General features: G+C 40.7%; 1 protein-coding gene across 6 annotated transcripts in view; it reads left to right on the top strand.

Annotated features, from left to right (window-relative positions):
- The window catches only part of esrrga (estrogen-related receptor gamma a), a 194,167-nt gene that overhangs the window by 140,850 nt on the left and 26,555 nt on the right, over positions 1-26,762 (top strand). For all 6 annotated transcript variants that reach the window (XM_079833666.1, XM_079833665.1, XM_079833663.1 and 3 more), the window contains 3 exons: positions 79-494; positions 3,201-3,317; positions 24,353-24,463. In XM_079833666.1, the coding sequence (XP_079689792.1) occupies positions 79-494; positions 3,201-3,317; positions 24,353-24,463 (644 nt within the window). The remainder of the gene's footprint in view (positions 1-78; positions 495-3,200; positions 3,318-24,352; positions 24,464-26,762) is intronic.

Below are 26,762 nucleotides of genomic sequence, written 5' to 3'. Positions count from 1 at the left end.
GCTTAGTTTCCATACTCATTTACTGTTGGTCATCTTCACTAACTCTTCAATATTTATTTTTATATTTTATCCTTGTAGGCTGCTCTGCAGAATGTCCAGCAAGGACCGCCACATTGAGTCGAGTTGCCCCTCCTACATAAAGACGGAACCTTCCAGCCCCGCCTCACTGACGGACAGCGTAAATCACCACAGCCCCGGCGGCTCCTCAGACGCCAGCGGAAGCTACAGCTCCACCATGAATGGCCATCAGAACGGTTTGGACTCACCCACTCTTTACGGACCAACTGGTGCTCTGGGTCCCAGCGGAGCCGGAGCCAAGCGTTACGAGGACTGCTCCAGCACCATCACAGAGGATTCGCAGATTAAATGCGAGTACATGCTGAACTCCATGCCCAAGCGCCTGTGTCTGGTGTGCGGGGACATCGCCTCCGGCTACCACTATGGCGTCGCCTCCTGCGAGGCCTGCAAGGCCTTTTTCAAGAGGACCATTCAAGGTTGGCTTTTACCCTCCCTCAGCTAGAACTTCAGCTAGGTTCGGGTGGCAGACCAGGGGGCAGAGGGACTTAGTCAAAGTGCAATACCTAGAATCGGCACAAAGCACTTCCATACATCCAACGTCCTCTGGCTTTAGCTAGACATGTAAAGCCAAAGTGGGGTAATGCTCTGGCTTAGTAGTCAATGGTATTTGCTGCAAAGAAACAAACATTTCCTGCTTCAGATTAACAAGCTTGATCAGTTATTTCAAACTGGAGAATTGCTGTAATTGAATATACAGAGAAGTAACTCATCTGCTAGTGAATAGAAGTCTGAGGGACAAAGTAGGTGCTGAATAAATGGGTCAAAAATTAGCTTGGGCTGAACACAATCCAAATCCTTGAAATGTGGGAATTTGACATATCGGTATGTTTCATCCCATTAGCCAATAAAACTCTTGGTGATTTCCAAAAACATCCCATCCAGCTGGACATTTATTGACTTCCAGACTGGCAGGTTTTTGAGGGAAGGAATGGGGTTGTGGAGTTCAGGGATGCAGGGACAGCGGTTTGGGTGAGGGCGTTGGGACAGGCGGCAGCACGGGCGCCACGGCCACTCAAATCACTGGCAGCTGGCATTCCGGTGGCACTCCTCCAATGCCACCTGACAACCTGCATCTATCACCTCCCAATTGAGCCACTCGTAGCCAGACAGTGGCAAAAAACTGGAGGGGGACACCAAGAGTGCAACCTCAGAAAGCCGAAAACATTCCCAAATCCATTCCTTACTTCATGGCCGTAGCATGAGGTCAGCTCAAGGTCATGTTGTCGCCATTCTCTGGAAATTAGCTCCATTGGCATTTGATTGCAACTGATGAATGATGGAAGTGTAGCGTTTAGTATGAAGACAGGCAGTGGAAGAAAGCGCCTGGGACATTTTATATCTTGTTTGAAACCTCTAGACGGGCACTTGAGTGATAGACAATGGACATTGCACTAATCGACTGCCACCTAACTCAAATCACATCACTCTATCCTGTCAGCGAACACACACACACACGCATTCAGCCTCCTTTCCACTGTGTTGATAACCTGGACACAGCACTCACAGCCATTGGCATTCAACTACTGGGAGGAAAGCACCTATATTAGATTGGCACGGATTTTCCCCCTTTAAAACATTCCCAGCTGGTTAAGACCACTCAACCAGCCTCATCCCTCATGCGAATCACCTTTCAACTCCACACACATTCCACCTGCACAGATTCCTCCCAATCCGAAGACCCTAATGGATTCTGGAGATTACCTGACTAATGAATATTGGAGCTCAGTTTAATGGACATGCATACTTTAAATACTGTTTCCTGTTGAATTAGCAGTCTTGAGCATTTAGCCCCCCTGCTTGTGCTGCTAATCTGCTTTTTAATGAGGAAACATCAGTTCACAGAAGAGAAGTCAATACAAATCAGTGTTTACAAAGTCTGATTAACTCTGAAATATTTCATCAGTGTGGAGGTCCCAGACGGGCCCTATGTTAATTGCATGAGTGCGTGTGTGTGAGAGTCTGTTTCTGTGTGTGTGTGTGTGTGTGTGTGTGTGTGTGTGTGTGTGTGTGTGTGCGTGTTCTAATAGTTATTCTATAGCGCAAATTCTCTCCATACACTGAGAGTTTTAGCACTGCCATAAGCTGTTCTAAACCCTAAATTTGTTCTATTAAATTACTATATCTGGCAAGTAATTCTCATAATACAGCCAAGGAACTGTTTAAATGCTTTTATTGTGTGCCAGATTACTCATCAGATTCTATTTGTGTGCTATTGCAATAACAAGCATATATATCATTGCCCTTTTCCCCTCTCACTGCATCATAACGCTCAAAGAACACGCTGTAATAGTCTACTTTATGCCAGGGCTTGCAATAGCAAACTTGTGGCTCTCTGTGCTTTGTTTATGTTGGGGTTTGGTAGGATGAGGAACTGTGTTAGTTGTCACCAGGTGATTGGAAGTTCACTTAGAGGTGAATTGTGACCTGGAGGTCTTTGCTTAGCTTTAGTAAAGTCTGCCTGCCTGTCTGTCTGCCTGCCTACCCAGCTTCACACAGCTCCATGACACATGACCTCTGAGGAGAGCCAGTGGCGCTTTCCTGCATGACCTTTTGCACTCTTTGCACACACATATACTATACATATATGATGGGACGTTTTGCTGTATTTCAGTCTCTTCTTTTGGACTGACAAATTGAGCTTGGGTTTGCACTCACAGTATTTTATTTTTTGAGAGTTTAATGTTTGAAAATGTTTATTACATTTTAATTGATATGTAAAGCAAAGGTTTTAATTAGTCATCAAATCAACAAATTAGAATAATTTCTGAAGGATCATGTGACACTGAAGACTGGAGTAATGATGCTGAAAATTCAGTTTTGGAATAAACTACACTTTTAAAATATATATTAATAAAAAATAAAAAATGTAATCAATATTACAGTTTTCACTATATTTTTGATTAAATAAATGTGCCCTTAGTGAGAATAAGAGACTTATTTAAAAAACAAACAAACAAACTAAAATCTTACCAACCTCAAGCATTTATATGTGCGTATGATAAAATAGTATATATGATATAACGTAATGCATGATTTTTCTTGCTAGATTGCCACAGTAATGAGGCTTTGGTTGGCAGTCATTAAACACTCTCTGTTCCTTCCCTCTACATGCCTCGCCACAGGAAACATCGAGTACAGCTGCCCCGCCACCAATGAATGTGAGATCACCAAACGCAGAAGGAAGTCCTGCCAAGCCTGCCGCTTCATGAAGTGTCTGACCGTTGGCATGATGCGAGAAGGTGAGTGATAAAAAAAAAAAAAAAAAGGTCGGGGAGGGGAAGTAAATTAACATTTTATCTGTTGTCCCACTGTATTTCTTACTCTATCTACTATGCTGAGAAAATCTTCTTTGAGGGGGAAGAAAAGTAGAACAGGTCTAGAATGAAGTCAAGGTTGAAGCTGAAGGGCCGATTGGCCTGCTGCCCTGAGGGCCACTCACGGTCAGCCAAACACCATCTTTTGTCTCGGCCTCTAGGCTCAGTTCTAACTAACAAGACTGGTTATTATTTAGAGAGACGGCCTGTGAGGCATTTTCTCAGAGGTCTGCCAAATGGACAAGCAGTTATTTTGAAACCGCCGCTCTCCTGTGGAAAGGCTCTGGCTCTCCAGGCTTTCCCGCCTTTGATGACTTAAAAGTTTACAGGGAAGCTGCCTGAACTAGCCTTTAACCTTCACACAGAAAAAAAAGTCCTTTCTGATATCTTCAGCAGCAGAAATGCGCCACGGCATCACGTTTCCTGGCTTCTCATTCAGGCGGACAAGATGTGTTTTGAATCGCCGTCATAGGCGGTAGAGGGAAGATGTGAGAGAAAATGAGAGGTAGGCTATGCTCCTGTCACTCACAGCACAGGAACTCTTAGAGATGCAAGTGACGGCCCTTATAGGCTCACTGTGGAGCCACGGGTGTGTGTGGACACAAACACTCTGGCCCTTTAAGTCACGATCAGGTAGACTGCACCTTATTCACAGAGACACAAGACCAGACACACACACACACACACACAAACCCTGCGGCCAGCCTACCTTCTGCGGACATGAGTGGTCAGCTCACATTATACCAAAACAACACAGCTGGGGAGCAACAGCAGGCACGAATGCCCCACAGGTTCACATTTGTTTTCGTTGAGTGTGAGAGCGTGCGCATATGCATGTTTTTGTCCGTGTGAAATGTTTCTTTTTTATATTATCCGTCTTTTTCTCACACATACGCACACACGCGCGCGCACAAATGGCAATCTCGTTCAACGCTATTGTTGCCCTGTGCAGGGACATTTGCCTACACGGCCGGTGTCGCTGACAGGTTGGTAATTGATAAGTAGAGGCCTGTTTTCAGAAAGGTCTGAGGGATGTAGTTGCATGTTTGATATGGCATCTTCTCCCATGAGCACCCAGACAAATAGCAGCCTTTTGTTCTTGCTGCTAGCCACCCATACACACATATATCAAAATGGCACCCAATGGCACAACCATTTGTTGTAAAGTGCTTGAATTTAATACAGAGGTCCCCCTCTACATATGAATAAGGGTCATTTGAAAAATTGATGCATCAATTTTCTTATTTTTCCAAAACATGTTCACTTTACACACAAAGAAAAAAAGAAAAACACACACGCATACAAACAATTCAATTCAACAATGGATATTCATATAAAATATGTGAAGTGCTTTTGTTTGGTCCCTCACATTTTTTACATTCATTTTCTTTATTTTGTTTTATGACAGTAGCTACTTTTGAACGTTGCGCCAGCGCCTATTTCTGGTTTGTTGTTTTCACAGCTTTTTAGACATGCATACAAACGCATTAACTATTCGTATACAATCTGTGTGTAAAATGCTATGCTCTTAGTCAGATTTACTTCATTTTATTTGCTGAATGTTGGGCTAACTTGTTTTTAAAGTTTGTTTTCACAGTGTTTTACGCACAATAAACACATACTGTACAAACACAGTTTAATCTCGTGGCTATTCATATAAAATAGGCTGTTTAAATTGCTTGTGTTTGGTCCCTCACGTTTTTTGTTAGAACTGTTTATTTTTTATAGTCAGTTTTATGACAGTAGCTACTTTTGGACATTATGCTAGCACCTACTTTCGGTTGTTTTCACAGCTTTGCTAGACACGCATGCAAATACAATTCAACCTTATGACTATTCTTAACCCTTGAGTAAAATGTTTACATTATTTTTGTGTCAGGTTTACAACACTTAGCTACTTAGCTACACCACCAGCTATTAGCTGCTTTTAAACGCTGCACTAGCTTGTTTTTTTTACAGCTTTTTAGACAACCAACACAATTTAACCTTAATTTTTTAATTGGTTTAGAATATTTTTAGACATATTCATATTATCATCTGCTTTTGAACAACACACAAACACAATTTAAACTCTAATATTTCCTCTATGTTATGCTAACATTTTGTTTGTTGATTTTACAACAATTGTACTTTTAAACGAAATGCTAGCATGTTTGTCAGGTTTTGTTGTTTTCAGTGTTTTAGCGCAGAACTCACTGGCCTGGGATCAGATTAAATCCAGATCAGTCATCTATGTGTGCGTGTTAGATGTCAGTCGACGTTAACTGTGGCTGGTTAGCTTTGGTGAGGTACAGGCTAAGCTGACGTGTCAGTGTCCGTGTCCGTGCAGAGGCACTGGTTGGAGTTGGAGGGTTTTGGAGGAGGGGGTTGGATTGTTACCCATAGCCAACAGCTTGCTTAAGGGAAAGATCTGTCTGAAATTAGCTCTGTCACCCCTGGGAGACATGGAGGTGGGGATGGGATAAGAAATCCTGATAAAGAACGGATCCTTCACACACACACACACATCCACAACACAGACTTGCAGTTCTGTATACCAGGCATCCAAAGTGATGAAATCCTTCCTCAGACAAAGCCAAACCGCCGCAGGGCTAGTTGAGCCACCCAACATAATATCTGTCCACCTATCACAACGCCGCTCTCACCTGCAGCTTAACACTCCCATATTGTACACACCGCTCCTACATATGCATAAGCAAAGCCTCATACCGAGTGTGTGTGCAGGTGCTCACCTTGCAGGCACATGCGCGCTCTAGCTGCAAGGAAATTGCTGCCTCCAGCTACATCTCTGTTTGACCCTGGGGGCCAACCTCCTGCCGCGTCGCTACCTCCAGCCACCCAACTGTAAAATTATATCCACAGACAGTCAGAGAGACAGGGACGGGGCCTGACAGAGCACTGGCCTGAGACCAGAGCCGGGAATCATCCCTAACATGCTCGAGGTAAAGCACCCGGCGGTACGCAGCTTGAGGGGAACGAGAGCCGTACATCAGGACTGGAGAGTGCTTATTACACAACACTTAAAGAGATGCAGTTCACACTCTCACAGACGAGCTGATCACACACACTCAGAGAAAGCACATATACACTAGGATGCTAATGCATATACACGCACACTCGTAAATACCTACATGCTCTTCATTCTGTGAAACTTTGCACACTCCAAGCTAAGTGAGAAGGGGCATACGTATGATGATGATGTTGATGGTAGATTCTCAGCCACTCATCCCTCATGTCGGCTCACACAGATGGATGACCTTCTCTACAGTGCGAGCTACTTAATATACCTCATAATTCTCTTTGTTTTTTTCACACTTTTGAAACTACAGTTTTTTAATTTAATGTATCTAATTTACTTTGAATTAATTCTTTAATCTGATTGGTCAGACTATGTGTTATATCAGCACTGAAGTGAAGTGTGAGTTTATATATAAAATGTATTTTGTTTTTGAGATTCAGAGTTTATGGGACATGCCATATGCATATTAGTTTCCTCCCTGAACAATGAAGTGTTTTATTTGCTTTCATCTAAACTCAGAAAGCAAATGAAAGAGAAAGAGGGTGGAAATAAGAAACCTGCATACGTATGTTGGCAGTGATGGGATGCACCTTGCGAATATGTAACATCTAATTCCTGCAGAAGGCAATTAGAGTTCGCCCAATTATTGTGCTGTGTTATAGATAGAGGCTGTCCTAACGAAGGCCGGAGTTTGGATTCTGACAGCAGTGGCTCTCCCCACCGCATCTCTCTGGGGACACGAGCAGCCATGGAAGCAAAATATCCAGACCCTGCCTGTAGATATGAGTAGGCTAAAGTGTCTCTCTCTCTCTCTCTCTCTCTGTCTCACACACATACACACTGACATACATACTCATACATATAGAGTGCGTGCTGCTTTTAGTCAGAGCAAGAGAGCAATTTAAAACTCAAAAGCCTGCCTCATCGCATCAAATCCCGCTTAAAATTCCTCTGCTTCTGTGCTGCAAACCCTTCAATGAAATATATGGCATGCCGGCCACTGTCACCATTATCATGACTGACACAGAACATGCTACAGGTAATGATCACTGTGGTCAGTGAAAAAACACCTCATCAGCTAAACATCCTACGTTTTTTTCTCTTGTATAAGTCGAAAACTGATGGATTGTGACCCAAAAATGGGTGTATTTTTCTTTTTGACGTCAAATGTCATCAAACACTACAGTGTTGTGGTCCAAATTTGTCTGCCAAATTGAACAGTTTGCATGACATTCACTCATACTGTGTTTTGAATGGCTAGTCATTGGCTGACATTATTATTATGTCTTTTATTTTAATCTAATGTATAAAAAAAAATTATTATATATAATATATTACTTAACATTTTTTTTACAATAATATATATTAAAAAAATATATTAAAAAAAAAATAATTAATATATATATATATATATATATATATTGTTGTTTTTAATATTGTTGCTTTTAATTGTCATTATCATAGATTATTAGATGATAATAATACTAGAATTATTATATTATTAATATGTTTTTAAATGTTCGGTTTTAATTCGGTTTTGATACTTTGGGTACAAATTCAAATCTAGGTCTTGAAGAAATATCATTTCAATATAAATGGAAAAAAAAACTATTGTATCAAATCTTTTAACATACATTTTGTACTAGAAATGATAACTTGTAGCTGTCTGACTGACTTAAGTCGTCCCAGGTGTGAACAAGACAGAGAAAGGACTACTTGTTTGACGTCTGTCTCACCTCCTCCTTTTTCCTCATTTCTTCTTTTCTGCCTTCCCCCCATTTTATTCATTCATTTCTGTTTTTTTTTTACTTTCCTTACCTCTTTCTTTGTTTTCTTTCGCCCTCTCTCTCATTCATTCTCTCACACTCCATCCCTCCCTCATCTGCCTTTCGCTCTCTCGCCCCTCTCTTCCTCTGACGGGGGGCATAAATCATCGCGCTGTCAGCGGGCGAGGCTCGTTGGATTATGCAACGCCGCCATTCATTTAGAGCCTGAGGAGAGGACCCGTCTGAGACCACCCTCCACCCACCACGTTCCCCCACTCTTGCCTCCCCAAAATAGAGAGCTAGTGTCTTAAAGAGAGCTCTCAGGGGGGTGATATCATTATGCAGTCTCTCTCTCTCTCTCTCTCTCTCTCTCTCTGTAGTTTGCCCTACTTTATTCCTAGATAGCGCCTCTGTGTGTGCTTTTAAATGTCAGCATGGCAACTCTTTCTCAAAGCTGGTTTATTTTTCTTTCAGTGTGCGATTGTGCTACACCTTCAGTTTGAGGTTGTCCCAACTGTTGTCCGTCTTCTCGCAAGCCATTGAGGTTAATTCAGTCCTAGATATGAGTACAAAAGCCATTGTGAACAGCACTGATGACTATACCAGTATGATAGTATAACACATAATGCTGACGTACGGTTTTGGTCTAACTTCTTCAGTCACTTAGAAGAAGACTCTTCATCGTGAAGGAGAAAGTGTGCACTGTAGACTCTTCAGAACGGAGCCATTTGAATATCATGACAGCCTCATTATAGTGTCATAACTGACTGGCAGGCCCTGCTTGATAGCGCTAGTGATGTGTATCACAGCCCACATCTTCTTCCCGTACTCACCGCACGCTTCAAGGGTTGAGAGCATGTCGCTTCACCTGAAATAACCCTAGGTGGCTCATTCGGGAATCGGCCAACTGTCCTATCTTCCGCACCTGCTTAAAAACCCAAACTACTAGCCGTAGCACTCCAATCCAGGTTGGGTCTGGGAATGAAACAGCTGGGTTCGTAACCCTCCACCCCCCTCATCTCAGCCTCCTCTCCCTCCCCCGACCCTCTCTTACTATTTAGGAGATCCCCTCTGGCGCTGCCTAAAACGACACACATAATTAGGGCATTAACTCCTCTTAATTGCTGAGAGGTTTCTTTTTTTTTCTGTGCAGAGACAGAAAGGTCATCGTTGTGCCTTTTCCACCTCCTTTCCAGCAGCAACAGAAGGCACAGTAGCGCAAATCCCTCCTCGGCTCCTTCCTCGATTCTCCCCTGCCACCGCTCTTTCCTCCCCTCCAATCCCTCTGTTCTCCCGCTCCCTGGTTGCTCACCATCCTCAACTAAATGACATCTTTAGGCATTCGAGTAACCCGCAGAGGATTGGTGGAAGTCCCTGCGCCGAATCGGAGGCAGAATGAGCATTGTGTGTTTGGACCCCAGCCAGACGGGGGAAGATTTTACATGCTGCTGACTTTGGAGGACTCTTCCCATCCTCCTCCTCCACTCGTGCATTTCCCAGTCTGCCACAACCACTTGTGGGCAGAGGGACAGCTGGAGGTCTGTGCTCTTTCGTTTTCCATACAGAGCACCAGGGACACTTTGCTGACACTTTAATAAATGACGATTTCTCCCAGAAGGCAGCTTGGCACGTCCATGGCAGATATTCACATAATTAGGTGATGTACTGTATACATACAGTGGCCACAAAAAATATACTTGGACACTTAAGGTATGGATTATTTTGCATTAGATGAACTATCAAACTACGTGTCGTTTATGCGAAAGAACTATAGTACATTTTTCAAGAAATTTTCACAAGTAAATTTGTCAGGTTTGAAATGAATAAACAATAGTTATTCAAAATTAACATTAGTGAAACGTCCTATATATGTTTATTTATTAAATTATTATTAAATTTGCATGCTTGTTTCCCCAATTGTTACATATAGATAACATTTATTATTTTTAGTTTATTAATTTATAAATTTATTTATGTTAACATTTATTATTATCTATTTAGACAAAATATTAGCAGTTATCATCCATAACCTTAAAATAATTATTAGTATCGCTAGAATTTGAATTTCAGTGCATAAAACTAAATAATATATTTTTAAAAAGCTCTCTTTTTTTCAGATGCCATAAGATTTAATGTTTTATTTCTATGACGTAGGTGTCCAAATACTTTTTTTGGGCCACAATACATTTAATGCAAACAAATTTCCTTTCCTTACTCCGAGCCGTTTGGTAAACAGCAGTGTAGTGTAGTATCCGAGGGGATATTGTGAAGTGCTCCCTGCAGAGTGCAGTAAATGCAAGCGCTGTGAACGTGTACTTCCACAGGCCTGGCAGACGCTGCTGAAGCGAGGGCCTTCGATTGAGCCTGTGATTGAGTGGCTCGGCAATAGAGTCTGGACCGCTTCCAGCATTCAGCGTGTCCCTCATCACAGACGCTTGCAGCCCACCGCCCGCAATCCCAGAGAACGTCTCCACTGGGATGCACGTGCAGCCGCCTTGTCCAGCACCTGCTGACCTTTTAATGGCTCTATATGGGCTTTTGCAACCGCACCAATCACGCAGCTGGCCGACTGTCATAACAATGCAACAGTAACATGTCGTTTTGAATGATGTGATTCAATCAGCGCTCTGTACAGTGCAGTGGGCCATGGCCGCAGGCCGCGATTTGCCTGCACTGGCTCTCTCGACTGCTTTGTTTTGGTAATTTGTGACCAATTTCCTTACTGGGCTGCACAATTTGTGACCAATTTCCTTACTGGGCTTCACTTGTGCATGAAGGCACTAGTCGGACTGGGCTCTTGGCATCTCTGGTTCTGCGCCACTGCCTGCAGACGGCAGGTTTTTTTGCATAGACAGACCATGCTGAGCCCACAGACTGTGCTTTTCCAGCCGGCCAGGCTGATTTGGTTGCAGGGCAGGGTCTGGAATTTGGCAGGGGCCTGATGCCCGCACAGCTGGCACACTGAGAACGTCCTTATTTCTTTATGTCAGGAAGCAGGCCAGTAGCATTGCTACAACCTAATGGTGGATGTTTTCCCTCACAAAGCGGAGAGCGTTATCCTCTCTGTCCTGAGATTATCTTCACTTATTGGGAAACATGTGATATCCATGTTATTATACTCTGTCAATCCATGTGGACTGGTGCAATTGAGCAGGAGAACGTAGGTGTGGTAGGCTGGGAAGATGGTTTTAGCAACAGACTATTCTGGTATGAGCCCTGAGGAGGCATGGAGAGGCTAAATTTGGTGCAAAGTTGAACTGCTGGCTTTGAGAGGCTTGATAATAGTAATCTATGAATGGCAGGAGCAGGCACACAGGTGAGAGGAATTCTTAAATTACAATAATGTTGTAGTCAGCATGGTGAGCATTCATTCCTGGATGCAATATTCCAAACCTAGAGAAGTAAACATGCACTTTAGTAGTCTTTGGACTTGTTCCAGACATGAAGCTACTGCACTCAGATCACATTTTTCTCTTTTAAACAATTACAAATCTTTTCCTTCGATGCAAATCTTCTAATGTGAATCCTTAAATTCGTGATGACACATTTGCCGCCACATCTGTTTCTTTACAGGCGCACAGCAACACAACCGCGCAAGTCTAATTAGCATGAGTGTCAGCATGTACAAAAGCAATTGTCTAATTTGCTGTAAAATAGGTCACAGGCATTGAAACAAAGTATTATAAATGTATTTCTGTCCAGAGGTTTGTTACCACCAGGCACATCAGTACGCATCTGCTAATTTCTCATCCAAAAATAGTGTAAAAGTGACCTGCTTAGTTTGATGCAGGGTGCTAATCTATCAGCCATATCCCCACAGATCTGACCGTTGTTGTTGTTGTTAGACATGTTTTTTTTATGTTACCTACCATTTTCTGTTTTCTATGCGGTTGCCATTTAGATGATCCTATGTGGTTGCCATTCAAAGTGAAGAACTGAACCTTCAGATTATGTGATAGCAGACCACATATTTAGCTATTATGCTACCAACACACATGAAAGATTGTATTTTAAGCTCATAGTGTGGTAAAGGTCTCTACACAACATACATGTATTGAATGAGGAAAAGCACTGCTGTGCACACACACACACAAGCATGCTTACAAACTGAGTATTATCCTCTCCCGGTACCCTAGGCTGTCCGGTACAGAGCTGTTAAAGCACTGATATGACTGACAGATGAAGTTTCTTTAGAAGAGTGTATTTCTGTGGGTCATACCCCCATCACTCAGCTGTAAACTCACACCACACTTACAGTCTATGCGTTTACCTCACCTAAATGTCACACAAATACACACACACACACACACACACACACACACACACACACACACACATATATATATATATGTGTGTGTGTGTGTGTGTTTAGCATGTTTTTTAAGCCATTTGGTTTATGAGGACAAGTATTACGTTGTAATACCCAGGTCATTATACATTACACATTGTTTCCTCATAAACCATACATACAAGAACACACACACACACAGCACAGTCAGACAGTCAGCAAAGGTTTGGGAGTTTTTTGCACTTCTATTGTGAGTATTCAGGTCTCATTATAAAAGACACCGTATCTTCCCCTGTCTTGATCACATGAGATGAGGCAGTGCAACCCTGACTTTGTGCAATGCAAAATTAATGTCAGCTGATTGCAAAGCATTTAATTTACTCATTGTCTTTAAATTGCTTTGGGCTAATTACATGGCACAAGGCCTAATTGTACTGATTTTTTTTTATAAGTGCTGATGAGGTGTATTCAACGCCTACAAAGAAATATCTTCAGATATTTTCAGAGCAATGAGTTGGAAGGAGGGAGATGATAATGACATGCTATTATTTATTTATTTTTTATTGTGACTTTATTTTTTATTGTGAATTTATTTTTTATTTATTTTATGTCATTTTAGACCTAAATATGTAATGCATATAGTAAGGTCCAAATGTCTGAGACCACCAGCGAAAATGCTGTTTTGCATTAATTTATTTGTATTTCTTATTTTTATAATTATTGACATGGTCAGTGTCACACATTCTTCTTCATTTTACATTTTTAAAATGTAAATAAATACATAAAAAATTATACAAAAATACATATAGTAATTTAGTTTACATATTTACATATATAATAGTTTAAATACTTATATTTAAATAAATATTTTATTTTTATAAATAATATACTGTTTATGTATACTATTTATTTATTTTTACTTTATTGTAATTTCCTCTTTGGCTTTTATTGCTTTTCATATTTAGGTTTTGCTAATATGAACGTACATACTTTTTGAATCTCAATGATGTCCTATGGAAGAAAAGAAAGCTGAAAAGGCTCAGATGCTGGTTCTGTCGTTTGAAGGGTTGAATGAACACACTGGGCATGGTGAAGTGGCAATTACCCACTCATCTCCCACTGACCGACCTGAAGCAACCTGCAGGCCGTTTGCAGCCCGTCCCTCCTTCCTACAACACCATCCGTTTCCCCACTGCCCCATATTAACCAGCGTGGCCCAGCCCCCAGCACCATCCTGCTCTAATGCAATCTCCCCCATCAGACGACCACCATCACCCACTGCCTCACAGCACTGACGCCCTTCCATAGTGACACATACCATATCAATCTTACAGCCCCTGATAGACTATGACCTGCCACGAAAATCTGTCTGTCCCGGTCATGTTGAAAGCTTATAAATGTTTACACATTTTTGAAGGGGACACTTTTTTGGACAATTCATTGTGTATGTGTATAAGGAATGTGTTGAAAGTGTGTCTGAGTAGGATGTGGTCATAACGGTTAACGCATTTTCATACCTACCACTGTTCAACCCCTAAGGGTTAATTTTGTGACCCTCTTCCCCCATCATATACCCATGCTCAACATCTAAACCCCTCTACAAGTCGTCCACCCTCAGAAGACACCCACTGTCCGTTATGATGATGTATCAGAAGGCCTCCATTGGATCAGTGAGGCCGAGGGGAGTGCTAGCACAGCAGGGAACGCTGTTACGTGTGAAAGTGTCTGAATGCAGCAGCGGAGGGCTCGGCCCGAGACACACGACTGATGAGACTTTAATTAGATCATTTAGAGGCGAGGAATTGTTCAGGCAGAGAGAGGCCTTGTTAATGCAGTCATACAGCTCACTAAGTAGTTTTTTCCTCAGCACTGATTTTCCTAAGGTAATAACCAAGCCTACCGCACACAAACACAGACAATGGAGTTTTAGAACAGAGTCAGATTCACCCAAAAGGCTTTGAGGATTTGGCATGAGCATTATAACGTATCTATCTATCTATCTATCTATCTATCTATCTATCTATCTATCTATCTATCTATCTATCTATCTATCTATCTATCTGTCTATCTGTCTATCTGTCTATCCGTCTATCCGTCTATCTTTCTGTCTGTTTGTCTAGTCTATCTCTTTATTTTTGTTAATGGATTTTTTTTAAACTATTTTTTAATAAAATTTAACTATATATGTATTATTATTATTATTAATACTATTATATGCAATTATTATCGGCCTGATTAGGTAGATACTATAAGCAGATTTTGTTTACCCCCAATTTAAATATCTTATTTAAACATATTTATGTATTTTTGTAACCATTTTTTTAGGTTTAGTTTAAATGCTTTTCTTAAAACAAAAACCAAAAAAACATAGTATAGGATGTGTAGGTCATCGTAATGGCTATAAACCATAACAAAAATCAGTATCATCCAAACTTTTCAGTTCCAACAATCAGTGCATCCCAAGAATCTATGAAAGAATATGAAAAGGAGATCAAAACAAAGAAAAACCTGTGAGATTTTGTGGGCGGACCCGAGCAGGCTGAGACGTCAGGAATAGACAACGTGGTTGCCACGTCAGATCACAAATGATATTGTACTTTGACAGATTGTAGCCTTGCTTTACAAGTGCAGTTACATCTCATTTGTCACTGTTTGATCTGTAAGTGTGGCTACAGGAAAGGAAGGCCCTCCATCTTGCCAGCAATTTAATGCCTGGGAGACGGACGACGGGCGACAGCCACCTGCCCACAGACCGCAGCGCTGATCTGTTCTCATTTACTCCACCATCAGGCCAGATGAAGGCAAAAAATCATTCCTTTTGATCCCGCAATGCTGGCCAGCACCTCCCCTGGCCGATATCTCACCCCTACACACCCGTATGTTTTTAACACCTCATTTTTGCCCACCACTTGATGTCTCTCTAAAGTAAACCGGGACTTCAAATGTAAACACAATTATGCTCCTTGATTTTGCGTTGATGCGTTTGTCTCTAAAGCCCTGTTCAGAAGGAACTGGCAAATTTGTTTCACAGATATACTTTATGATTTTAATCCTGTTAAACACTTTCTTGCATAACCTTGGTAAAAATGATGAAGCACATTAACTACAGTTTTTCGGCTAACTCTGGTGTCCTCTAATCCCATTGGAATAGGAATGTCTGTGATTGCATTTTTTTTCTTTGTTAATTAGTGTAACTAAAGCTACATTTCCCATTTTCCATCCTTTGTTATGATTTTTTATTGCTTAGCATTTTTTGTGTGTGTGCCTTCATTCACATTGATGTTTTTTTTTTCATTCACATCATCTTATTGTTATTATTATTTAATTTTTGTATTGTTGTTGTGTCGCTAATAATATTAATAATAACAATAGCAATCATAATAATTATAATATAATTATTTATATTTAATTTATAATTTGTTCCACAAATTGATTTCAATGATATTTATTTGCTTGCTTTAATTCACATTTATTATTTTATTATTATTTTATAATTAATGTTGTTGTTTGCTTTAATTTATATTTATTATATTACTATTATATGTTGCTTTTTTATTTATTAATATTATTTATATAATCATTTTGCATGATATTTTGCTTTCGTTTACATCGATTGGTATTCTTATTATAACCGTTAACCACAGTAATCATCATAATCATCGTGGGTTTTAGTCCAGAAAAAGACATGGGCCAAGGGGGGCATGTAGAGATGTTGAAAGAGTCTCAGTCCATTGTGTGGTGTTAATTCGCTCTGCTCTGCTTGCTCCTGGGCAGACCGGAGGCCTGGGTAAATTCAGTTTGAACACGGCACATTGTCTAAACATATCGGCCTGCCAATCAGTCACCCCGAGCCCTGATAAGAGCCGTCTTGTATTATTGAATCAACAATAGGGCGGCTCTGCCGGCAGGAAGATAACGCACGCTTATTTCTCTTTAAGTCTCGGCAGAAGAAAGGCGCTGTCCACATCCACCTCATATAACTGCCTCAATTACCATAAAAACCACTGCCGTGCCCATCCTCACACATGCCTCTGCTGCTGTGACAGAGCTCTGCGTACGTGTGTGTGTGGAGGGAGAGGGCCGTAAGATAGCACTGTGTTTCCAATTATGAATTTCAACATTTCAATCATTTGGATGACATTCCATCAGCGCTCGCCACCCCCCTAAAATTTCAGTGTCCTTTATACTGGGGATCCTGGATGAAAGATGGGTCATAATAAAATTGTGCTCAGCTCTGAACAGCCAAGACTCGATAACCAATAACAGCTTTACACAAGTGACACCGTTCCACTCACGGACGCCTTTTCCATCACTCCAGTTGTGTTTTTCCCCTCACAAAGTAAACACAAACATGCCAATTTGACCTAGATGCCGATCCCAGACCCCCCCCGTCTCTCTCTCCAATGTACAATGCTGTTTGAAGTTGGAAATCCGATGGTGATCCAATCAGAAGTGCTTCCAATATCGGCAGTCAGCAATATTCCTCCGCCCCAAAATGATCGCCGTTCATCACTTTGTCTATTAAGTCAGCCAAGCATTTGGCAGGTTAGCAACAAAGCCCCCCCCCCCCCCCCCCAAAAAAAAAAACATACCCAGCCACGCATCCAGCCTCTGTGCCGATATATCGCAGTAAATTTGTCTGCATCAGTCAATGCCCACTCACTAGCTTAAGCCCACTGAAGTCACATGACCATGGCACCTGCAGTTCGTTTCTCTCTCATTCTCGTTTAAAGTAGTGTTGAGAATGGACAGGGCATGACACAATAATTAAAGTAAGTAGAGAGTTCAGTAATTCTCTCTGGATTTTCTGTGGACAATGAGAGGGACTCCCCCTATCCTATCTCTTTATTTTCTCTGTGCATCTCTTCTTTTTTTTTTCTCCGGCTCCAGATCTGCCTGTGTGTAGGGAGAGGCAGCCAAGCACCGGACACATTTCATTAGGATCACCCACTCCTGCTCCTCTTTTAATATTTGAAGGCTCATTTGTTAAGTGGGAAATGGTCTTTTCTCCTTGTCTTTTTCCCCCCTTTTTGTGGGCTTTGGAAATATAATTTTCAATTTTTAATTTGATTCATTTAGATTAAAATCATTAATCAGGACTGAAAGTGAGTTAATTTTCTGGGAAATAAATGAGCTTGTTCGGATAGCTCTTTATTAAGTGAGAGTTGTGTGCAGAGGGGTGGGCGGTGATGGAGGAGGGCCTCTTTCAGGTACTATAGGATCGACTGTTGGCCCAAAATTAACATAGTGAGAGAGATATGGTACATCGGTGAGCGCTTCCTGGGATCCTCTGCATATAGATGTCTATAATGTATTACATCTATTAAAAAGTCCTCATTTCAATTATATTATATAGAAATATTATATTATGTAGAAATATTAAGACAACAAAGGGCAGCTGAAATGAAACCGCATTTGTGAGCATCTGTAATGTGACTTATTTTTTAAGTATATGGTGTAAACAGGTTGATTTTTTTGGTATATAATATAATAGATTTATTCATATATATATCAAATCTTTTTTTTGACAAGCAGCTCTTAAACTCTAGTCATTCACATACATGTTATTCATGTGACCCCACTCACCTGCAATGTAACTCTTTTTAGGCTATTACCAGCTTAGTGAAACTGCACATGGTCCATTTCTTTCATATGGTTCTGTGATTATGTATTTGGGGAGGGTCGGGGTCTTTATTCTTTGCTTCTAGAATGCGTCGTTGATTTGTGCCCATGGTTTAATCGAAACAAACTGCTAACGTCCTTCTTCTGAACACACAACGACACGCTCTCTCCCTCACACCAAACCTGACTTGTTTGTCAAGATGGTCACGTCTGTTTACTTGCTGATGGTCAGCACATTTTCAAAGGATGCAAATCCTTGTCAAGGGCTAATCCGGACACGAATGAAAATCTTTCACAGTCAAAAATTCAAAGCGTCACTTCTGATATTCCAGAATTCAAAGTACCACTCTCAACGTTTAATTTCTGTAGCAGGCCAATTAAAAATACAGAACCCAGACGTTATTCTGAGTTTGTTTGTTTTTTGGGGTTTTTTTCTGTTTGGGAATTTGAACATTTCAAAGCTCAAGACAAATGCTGTCAATATTTGCTCCTCAATGTAATTACATTGCGGAGAAACTCAAGGGGAGGCGATTGTGTGTGTATGTGTTTGTGTGTGTGTGTGTGGGGGGGGGTTTTAACAGGCTTAAACATCAGAAAATCAAATAGAAATCCACATTTTATGCATGAATGGCACCACAGTGCGCACTTGTCCCACAGCTTAGCGACCAGCATTTACAGCGGCAGAGAAAATAAATTCTCATTGGATTAAGAGGGAGATTCAGATGACAGTGTGTGTCTACCCCCTCTCTCCTTTTCCTGCGCTCTCTCTCTCTCATCGTCCCGGTGAAGATTTAATAATTCATTCCTGTAGATCTCAGGGGATCTGGCAACCAGCAGTCCTGTTGCTTTCCCATGTTCATTTGTCCGAGGCCCATTTGCATCTTGTGTGTAAACTCGGCCGTTTGCAATTGGGATTCGCTCTTTTTCTCAGAATGGGGTGTCCTGCTTGCTGGGCTGGCCTCTGCACACGGGACACACTTTGTTTTGTCCTTTGCCATAGGTCACAGTTATTTCCACATAAAAGCTCACAGCATTAATGGAATAGACTGGAGGATGTGGGCTTCGGTGGAATTGGGCTGCTGACTGGAAGCTCACTTTGGCTAAAACAATTTGGTCCCCCTTGGATTTAGCTAAAGTGAACCAGCAAGAATATGTGAATGAAGCTGGGTTGTGATTTTCTTATGGCCATGCTTTTAGAATCTCTACTTTACGAGAGAGAAAGAGTTAAGGTGAACATTTTAATGGAGTTTGGCAGCTTAGTAGATTCTGGTACTTTTACCGTGGTTCATTTCTGTCAGCGCCTAATGACTGTTAAATATGCTTTCTTAGAGAAGAGGAACACTGAGGTCCAATATTAACACCCGTCGAGAGCCAAATGTCAGTACAAATTGTATTTGGCAAGTAAATATTATAGAGTTACCAGTGGATAGTACCTTCACAAGGAACTGGAACTTAGTATATGGTTTAATTGAAGTTGTAAGAGCGATAGACTGAATATTGCAAATGTACATGATGATTCAGAGACGACGAAATCAGAAAATATCGGTTGCGACTTTTACTTTAGAAAAAAAGTTTAGTCTAGTATTGTTTCCTTCTGTGTAAAAAAATCCTCCAACCATTGGCAGGTGTGGTATTCATTTTGGACTCTGATAAGCATTATTGTTACTATTGATGGATATCAATAATTCGGTAACAATTTACAATAAGGTTTCATTAGTTAACCTTAGTTAACTACTTTAGTTAACTAAATATACTTCCACAGCATTTATTCATTTTAGTTCATGTTAATTTCAACATTTACTAATACATTATTAAAATCAAATGTTGTATTTTTTAGCATTAGTTAATGCACTGTGAACTAACATGAACAAACAGAACAGCTGGATTTTTATTAACTAGAATTAACAAAGATTAGTGAATGCTGTAAGAAATGCATTGTTCATGGTTAGTTCATGTTAGTTAATAAAGTAACTAATGTTAACAAATGAGTTGTAACGTGTTACCAATAATTCAAATGATTGATATTATACACCATGATGACACAAAAGTAGAGTGGTTTTACATGGACTGCAATGTTGTCCACAATAATCAGATCAACATTCTCTCCTTCTCATGTTTGCTTTGGTCAGTGTCTCATTTTCCTTGTAGACATACTGTTGATGGAAGATCTATTCTGGTAGCTGGAGTTAGCTGGTTAAGTGCTTGTTCCTATATATATTCATCAGAGAGCGAGCTATACTCTTGTGATGCATAACACCTGTAAAAAGAAACTGAACTATCAGCACACGTTTGACGTTCCTGTGAACACTTAAGCCTTTGTTGAGTGGATGAGGCGTAGTGTTTATGCGTGTCAGCTGTGAGAAATTTGGCTGCCGTATTTACTCCTCAGTGCCCCATCAGCCTTGGCCAAAACCACAGTCTCCTTGCCTCTTGAGTGTGTCTGCACGCATGCTGTTGACTGCTAAACAAGAATAGGTGTAATATAATGATGTAAGTTCGAGACATCAGAATTCTCTGGACACGTCTGATTAATTAGTCTTTTTTTAAAGTGGCACACGTTGCTGCCAGTTTGATTGTTTCTCTCGCACTTCCCCGTAAATTTCTGCAGACGCCTTGCAGGATTCCACGCCACCTATGAAATTCAAAACAAGCCTTGTAAGAAGTTTACGGTCATCTGTGGGTCCTAATAAAAATGTAGGGGGATGTGCGGAGAGGATAGTAGGATAATTTAAAACAAGAGAAAAGGGATTTCACCACGAAGCAACTATAGTCTATTTGTCATCTTAATTAAAACAGTAAAATCTTGTAATCTACTGGTGATTTACAACAGTATGAAATGAAATGTTCTTTTCCCACCTCCTTTTGTTCTGAATGCTTGCATGAAATTCGAGCCGTTTGCTGGGAAAATATTTACCAGTATTTCATGTCCACATTAGTGCCAATGTATAAAGTTAATCAGAAGTTACAGAAATTATATCATTTGTGAGCTAGCAGGGACATTTCAAAAAGAGAGAAATTACATTATTATAAAGAAATTATAGTGCTATTTTATATAATTTAAAGGAGCCTCTTATTTAAAGAGACAGTTCACACACATGCGGCACTTTCTTTCTTCAGTGGAACATAAAGGAAACATTTTTAAAAAGGTCCATGCTGGTCTTTTTAGGACAATGAAAGTGGATGGGGACTGGTCCTGTCAACCTCCAAAAAGAACCAAAAAAATCACAAAAGGTTCTATTCCTCTGATACACTCTTCTTAATGCATATGATAGTTTTGTTTGCGCAAATGACTGAAAATTAAGTCATAATCGATAGAAAATCTTGCCTTGAAGCTGTAGTCCCCATTTACTTTGTATTGTATGGAAAAGGGCAGATTGGACAATCTGCTACGGATCTTCTTTTGTGTTCCACAGAAGAAAAAAAAGAAAAGATTTCAAAAGAGACACATAATGACAGAATTGTATTTTGGTTGAACTGTCCCTCTGCTTTTACACAAAAAAAAGTATTCTAGCTTCATGCATTCCTTTTTTATCGACATTTAAATAGGGTTAAGTTTCATTAAAAAAAAAAACACATTTTGAACAAAAAGCTAAGAAAATCACGTTTTTGTCAAAGACTACATTCAGATCAGATTCAGAACGATGATCAAACACAGATCGAGTCCATCAACACCCCCAAAGCTTCACAGTCCTATAACTCGTTCTGGGTCAACATTTCATTCAGTAACATTAGGCAGTTTTGATTTTTAAGTTTAAGTTTAATGTTGATGATCACGTTATCGCTTGTTTTTTTGCATCTTCTTCACCTGTGTTTTGATCAGGAGATTCTGTACTCATTCAAAAGATGCGTAATAGCACCCCCTAGCGTATAACAGTGAAACAAAACCGTGTTTGGTGGGGAAAGAGTTAAGGAAACCCAAAACATTCACATAAACTGAATAGTAAGAGCTATCTGGTCTCTTTTGAGACAGAGTGATTTTTGCCGTGTTCGTCCCCTGATGCAATGCAATTCATCAAGATCATTCCACGTGGATCCATAGATACTCCGTCAAACAAACAATCAGCAGCTCTTTGTATCTGCGCCTGTGTGAAACCAGACCCAGCGGCGCATCATGTGCTGCCAGGCGCCTGCTTGCTTTACAGTCATGTGGCGATAGATAGAAGGTCTATCAGCAGACAGATGTATCCCGATGGTGTAAAGCCACACTCGCCGTTTGTGGAGGGTAGCGATCGGCCCTGGGTCGGCATCCCGTGGCCGCATCTTAATCTTAACCATATAAGAGAAGCCACAAAGCCGGCTGCAAATCAGTTACAAAGGGTAACTTATTCCAATGTTGTTTGTTTTGAGCATGTAAATCCTTCAACGCTCCTCCTTCAGCAATGAGGGAGGATCTCCTAATAATATCCCACCGTAGACGCCATCTTACAGGGTTGTGCTGCATTAATTCCTCATCTATTTCCAGTGCAGGCCTACAAAGATGACACAAAACTGTATACATAGCTATACATGCTCAATTTTGGTGTCATTTGCACTTGTTCTTCTAGATTCAGATTAATAAAAGAGCCATGTATCTGATCCGATGCTGGTTTCATGGAGGAGCGAGATATAAGATGCTGCACGGGGCTGCAGGTGATGCTATTACAAGCATGTTTGTAGCAGTGAATTAGCCCAATAAACCCTGCAGTCCAAGCACCCGGACAAGGGCAGGATCCGGTTTCTGGCTGGGGGGTCGGTCTTGTTAAGATGAGAGGCTGTCAACATGTTGAGAGTCGTGTGTTGTTGCATATTTCGGGAGCTGGCATCGAGGAGGTTATGCTAGCAATGCGACATCTTTTTAAGACCGCCATTCTCGTGTAAAACGAAGCCTGTGGGACGCGTGTTCCTTCGTGGAAATGTGAGCAAACAGGGTCACGTATCTGCTTTTGTCCTGCAGTACAATGTCACATAATCAACAACCAGCCAGGGTCAAAGTTAATTAACACTCATTATCACGCCATCTCAAAATACACTCGTGTGTTTGGGCTATCACAGTGCAACGCTGATCTATTGGAGGAAATACTACGGCTACGCTCACTATTTAGTAGGGATGAATACCTTATTTTATTTTATAAATTATAAAAGGCATATTGGCCTTATAAATGGAATAGAGTTACATTGTAGGACTTAGCTTTTAATGCAATTTTAAGAATCTCCCCATTGGAAAAAAATAAATATTGGGGAGAAAACCCTTGTGTTTCACCATCCTTCAACGGATCCTTCAACGAATCAACGGATTCACATTTTATTGAGCTAAGTAAAAACCCATAACCAGGACTTCAAAAATTCAGTCAGTGATCTTCAATATGAGACAGGTGCATCTCATTGTTAAATTATTCAGAGTGTCAGGCCTTGAAAGCCCAGCGGAGGTGCCGATTGAGCGCCATTCGGATAAACGAGAATTCCAGTGTTTTAATTGTGAAACGAGGGCTGGCCCACTGGGCCTTCATGTCCATTCCGTTCCTCTCCAGCATGCAACATGAAACGGGTCCTAGGCCACCTTTAAGTGGTTTCCACGGAAACTGCCCATCCCCTGGAGAGGTTTGCATAATTAAATTAAGGCTCTTTTGTATGTCAATTAATTAAAAGCAGGGACAGGTCTTTAAGGCTCTGCACTCATCAGAATCGTAGGTCGCGATGGATGGATTCAGAATGTTTTCACAACCGCCGTGCCTCAATAAATTACCCACCCATCACACTTTATTTGCGCCCTTTGTGGGGGGAAAATATCGACGAGAGTTTTAAATGAGGAAGGAGAATGGGACAGCCTTTAAAGACACGGTGAGGTGCTTCACACAAGTACTTGAGTACTTGAACGCCCCTGCCCTCTTGAGTGTTAACGTCTCCTGTAATTGTTGTCACCCACACTTTTGAGGATGTGCGTTTACGCCACACAAATGGCTCTCTGCTGTTTACCTGTTATTCAGTTGTGAGTTGAGTGCTCTAAAGATGCACACGCGCCACGAGCGGGAGATGGGCAGGTGCGTGTCCGGATGTCACATGGAGAGAGTGACTGTGCCCCTGTCTGTCAGCAGCTGGTCATCTCCTGTCCACATCCCTGAAATGGCCACTGACAGCTGCCGTGCCGTTTATGGCGGGCTCACACGGCCCGCTCCTGTCGCAGTGCTTTTAAAGTGACAGCTCGGGTTATCTGACTGCTTTATTGAAGAGGTTGTGTTTGTGTGAAAAGTAAATGTTGCCTTTTCTCTTGTCTCCTCTTTTACATCAGGTGTCCGACTGGACCGCGTGCGCGGTGGAAGACAGAAGTACAAACGCCGGATAGATGCGGAAAACAGCCCCTATTTGAACCCTCAACTGGCTCTGCCGCCCAAAAAGCCATGTAAGAACTGCATTGTGTTCATTAGATGCCTTCAAAAATCAATCTATCTATCTATCTATCTATCTATCTATCTATCTATCTATCTATCTATCTATCTATCTATCTATCTATCTATCTATCTATCTATCTATCTATCTATCTATCTATCTATCTATCTATCTATCTATCTATCTATCTATCTATCTATTCCTCCATACATCCATACATCCACCATTCACCATTCATATTTGAGTAAACAGTTTTCCTTTTTGGGTGAACTATCCCTTTCAGTTTACATTTCTGTAAAAAAAAAGAAGAAATACAGAATCTTTCGCTAATATCTCAATTTCACCTTACAGTGGCCTGACTTATTTCCAATGCACCAGGAAATTGGACACAAAACAAGAAAGACAGATATGTAGTATATGACACAGCCAATCGACAAAGATGTTTGTGCGTGTGTGTGTGTGTTAGGGGAGAGCGAGCGAGCACGAGAGGGAGAGAGAGGCCTAATCCGGATTAAATCCAATCTGGCAAAGACATCAAACCCACAATACCGGAGCTTCCGCGCTGTCAGACTGCTCTGCAAAGAGACAGCACGGCAGCGCTTAACAGATTTGTCCCTAAAGCCTTTTTACTTAATGGTAGCATATTCTCCTGGAATACAATATGCTTTTATGCATGATAGCAGTGGAAATAATCTTAATTATTACAGTGGTAGAAATCATTTTAGGAATACGCCGCTCTGAATAACCTTCTGCCTAATCCTACTGATCCCTCCTTCCAGGTTCAGGCTTATTTCCAGCCACCCAGAGCAACTTATTTGAAAGCTTATTCTCTATGTCCAGCTCCCATCCACTTTCATTACTTCATTTTTTCCCCTTGCTATTGTATGCTAGCAAGATGTGGACTTTCTTCAGAGACAGTATAATAGGGAGTAGACAGACCACTCATAGAAAAATGAACAGGATGAAGCACTCAATGTGGCCTCCTTCCCGCTTTTCAGTTAAAAGAGCCATTTTAAATTCAAGTTTTGTTTAATCTAGAATGAATATTTTTCTGGAGCTAAAAAAGCTGCATTTATGCTACCATTGTTATCATAATTTGAAATAGGTTTGATTTTTACCCATTACCTACACAGAAAATAGCTGTCTAGGGGCATTTCCAAGTTTAAGACTTGCCTTTGCTTAGGTCTGAATTAAATTATGGGTTCAAATATATATTTTTTTCTAACATAAATCCCCACTGATGGCTTTTAATCACCTTGTAATCCAGAAGACTTCCACCTTTGCATTTGCGTACAGACAAATGTTTTGGTTTTGTGAGGTGTCTTTTGTATTTTAGTGCGGTGTCCCATTAATAGAGGCTTTTATCAGTCTGTCTCTGAGCTCTCTGTATCTTTTCTCTTATACCTTTCTATCTCTTTCTCTATTTTCACAAACAGAGAGGAATGGCCATGGTCCCAGCCTACCTGATTGATTATTTGCACATAACAAAGGCATGGGGTTTGGAAATTGGGTTGCATTGATTCTAATTAGGGAAACATTAAATAAGATTTACCTAGAGATAGCACTTACAGGCTCCCCCACTCCCTGGAGTAGCAGGGCTGGGCTGATTGATCCATTTCTTCCCCTCCTCCAACACACACACACACACCTCAGAAGTTAATGCTTTTTAATTTAGTGATCCGTTTTGTCCTCGGACCTCAAACACAGATGCAATGGGCTCAAAGTGATTCATCTGGGCCTTTCAAACACACAGATATACACACAGAGATTGCAGTGCTGTATTTGGCTTCTGTCTCTCTATCATATTGCATTGACATAGATGATTAAACAGCAAATGAATTTCATTTAACTGTAAGGGTGTCGCTAATTACCTATTCCAATCTCCCTCACCGCCGCAATCCGATCTGAAATGTGTGTCCTTTCTCTCATTAGATTGACAGAATACCTTGAACACAAATCTTTATTTGCACAATTCAGCATAATCTACAATGAGATTCCTTGTTTTGTTTTTTTTGGTTTTCTACAGCAGTGGTTCTCAACTGGGTAGGTCAGGCCCATTTTATTTTATTTTTTTATTTTTTTATTTATTTTTAACTTGTATTATCAACTATTCAAACTCTTTTATTTTGGTATAATTTCATTCGGCAAACATGAAAAGATGAAAATTTATTTTTAAAAGATATATATATATATATATATATATATATATATATATATATATATATATATATATATATATATATATATATATATATATATATATATATATATATATATATATACCTGGTATTGAAGCAAAACTGGTTGGGAAC

The sequence above is a fragment of the Gobio gobio genome (genome assembly GCF_949357685.1).
Source record: "Gobio gobio genome assembly, chromosome: 13".
Classification (NCBI taxonomy): Eukaryota; Metazoa; Chordata; class Actinopteri; order Cypriniformes; family Gobionidae; genus Gobio; species Gobio gobio.
The sequence above is the reverse complement of the archived record's forward strand: the minus strand, read 5'-3'. Positions and strand labels throughout refer to the sequence as shown.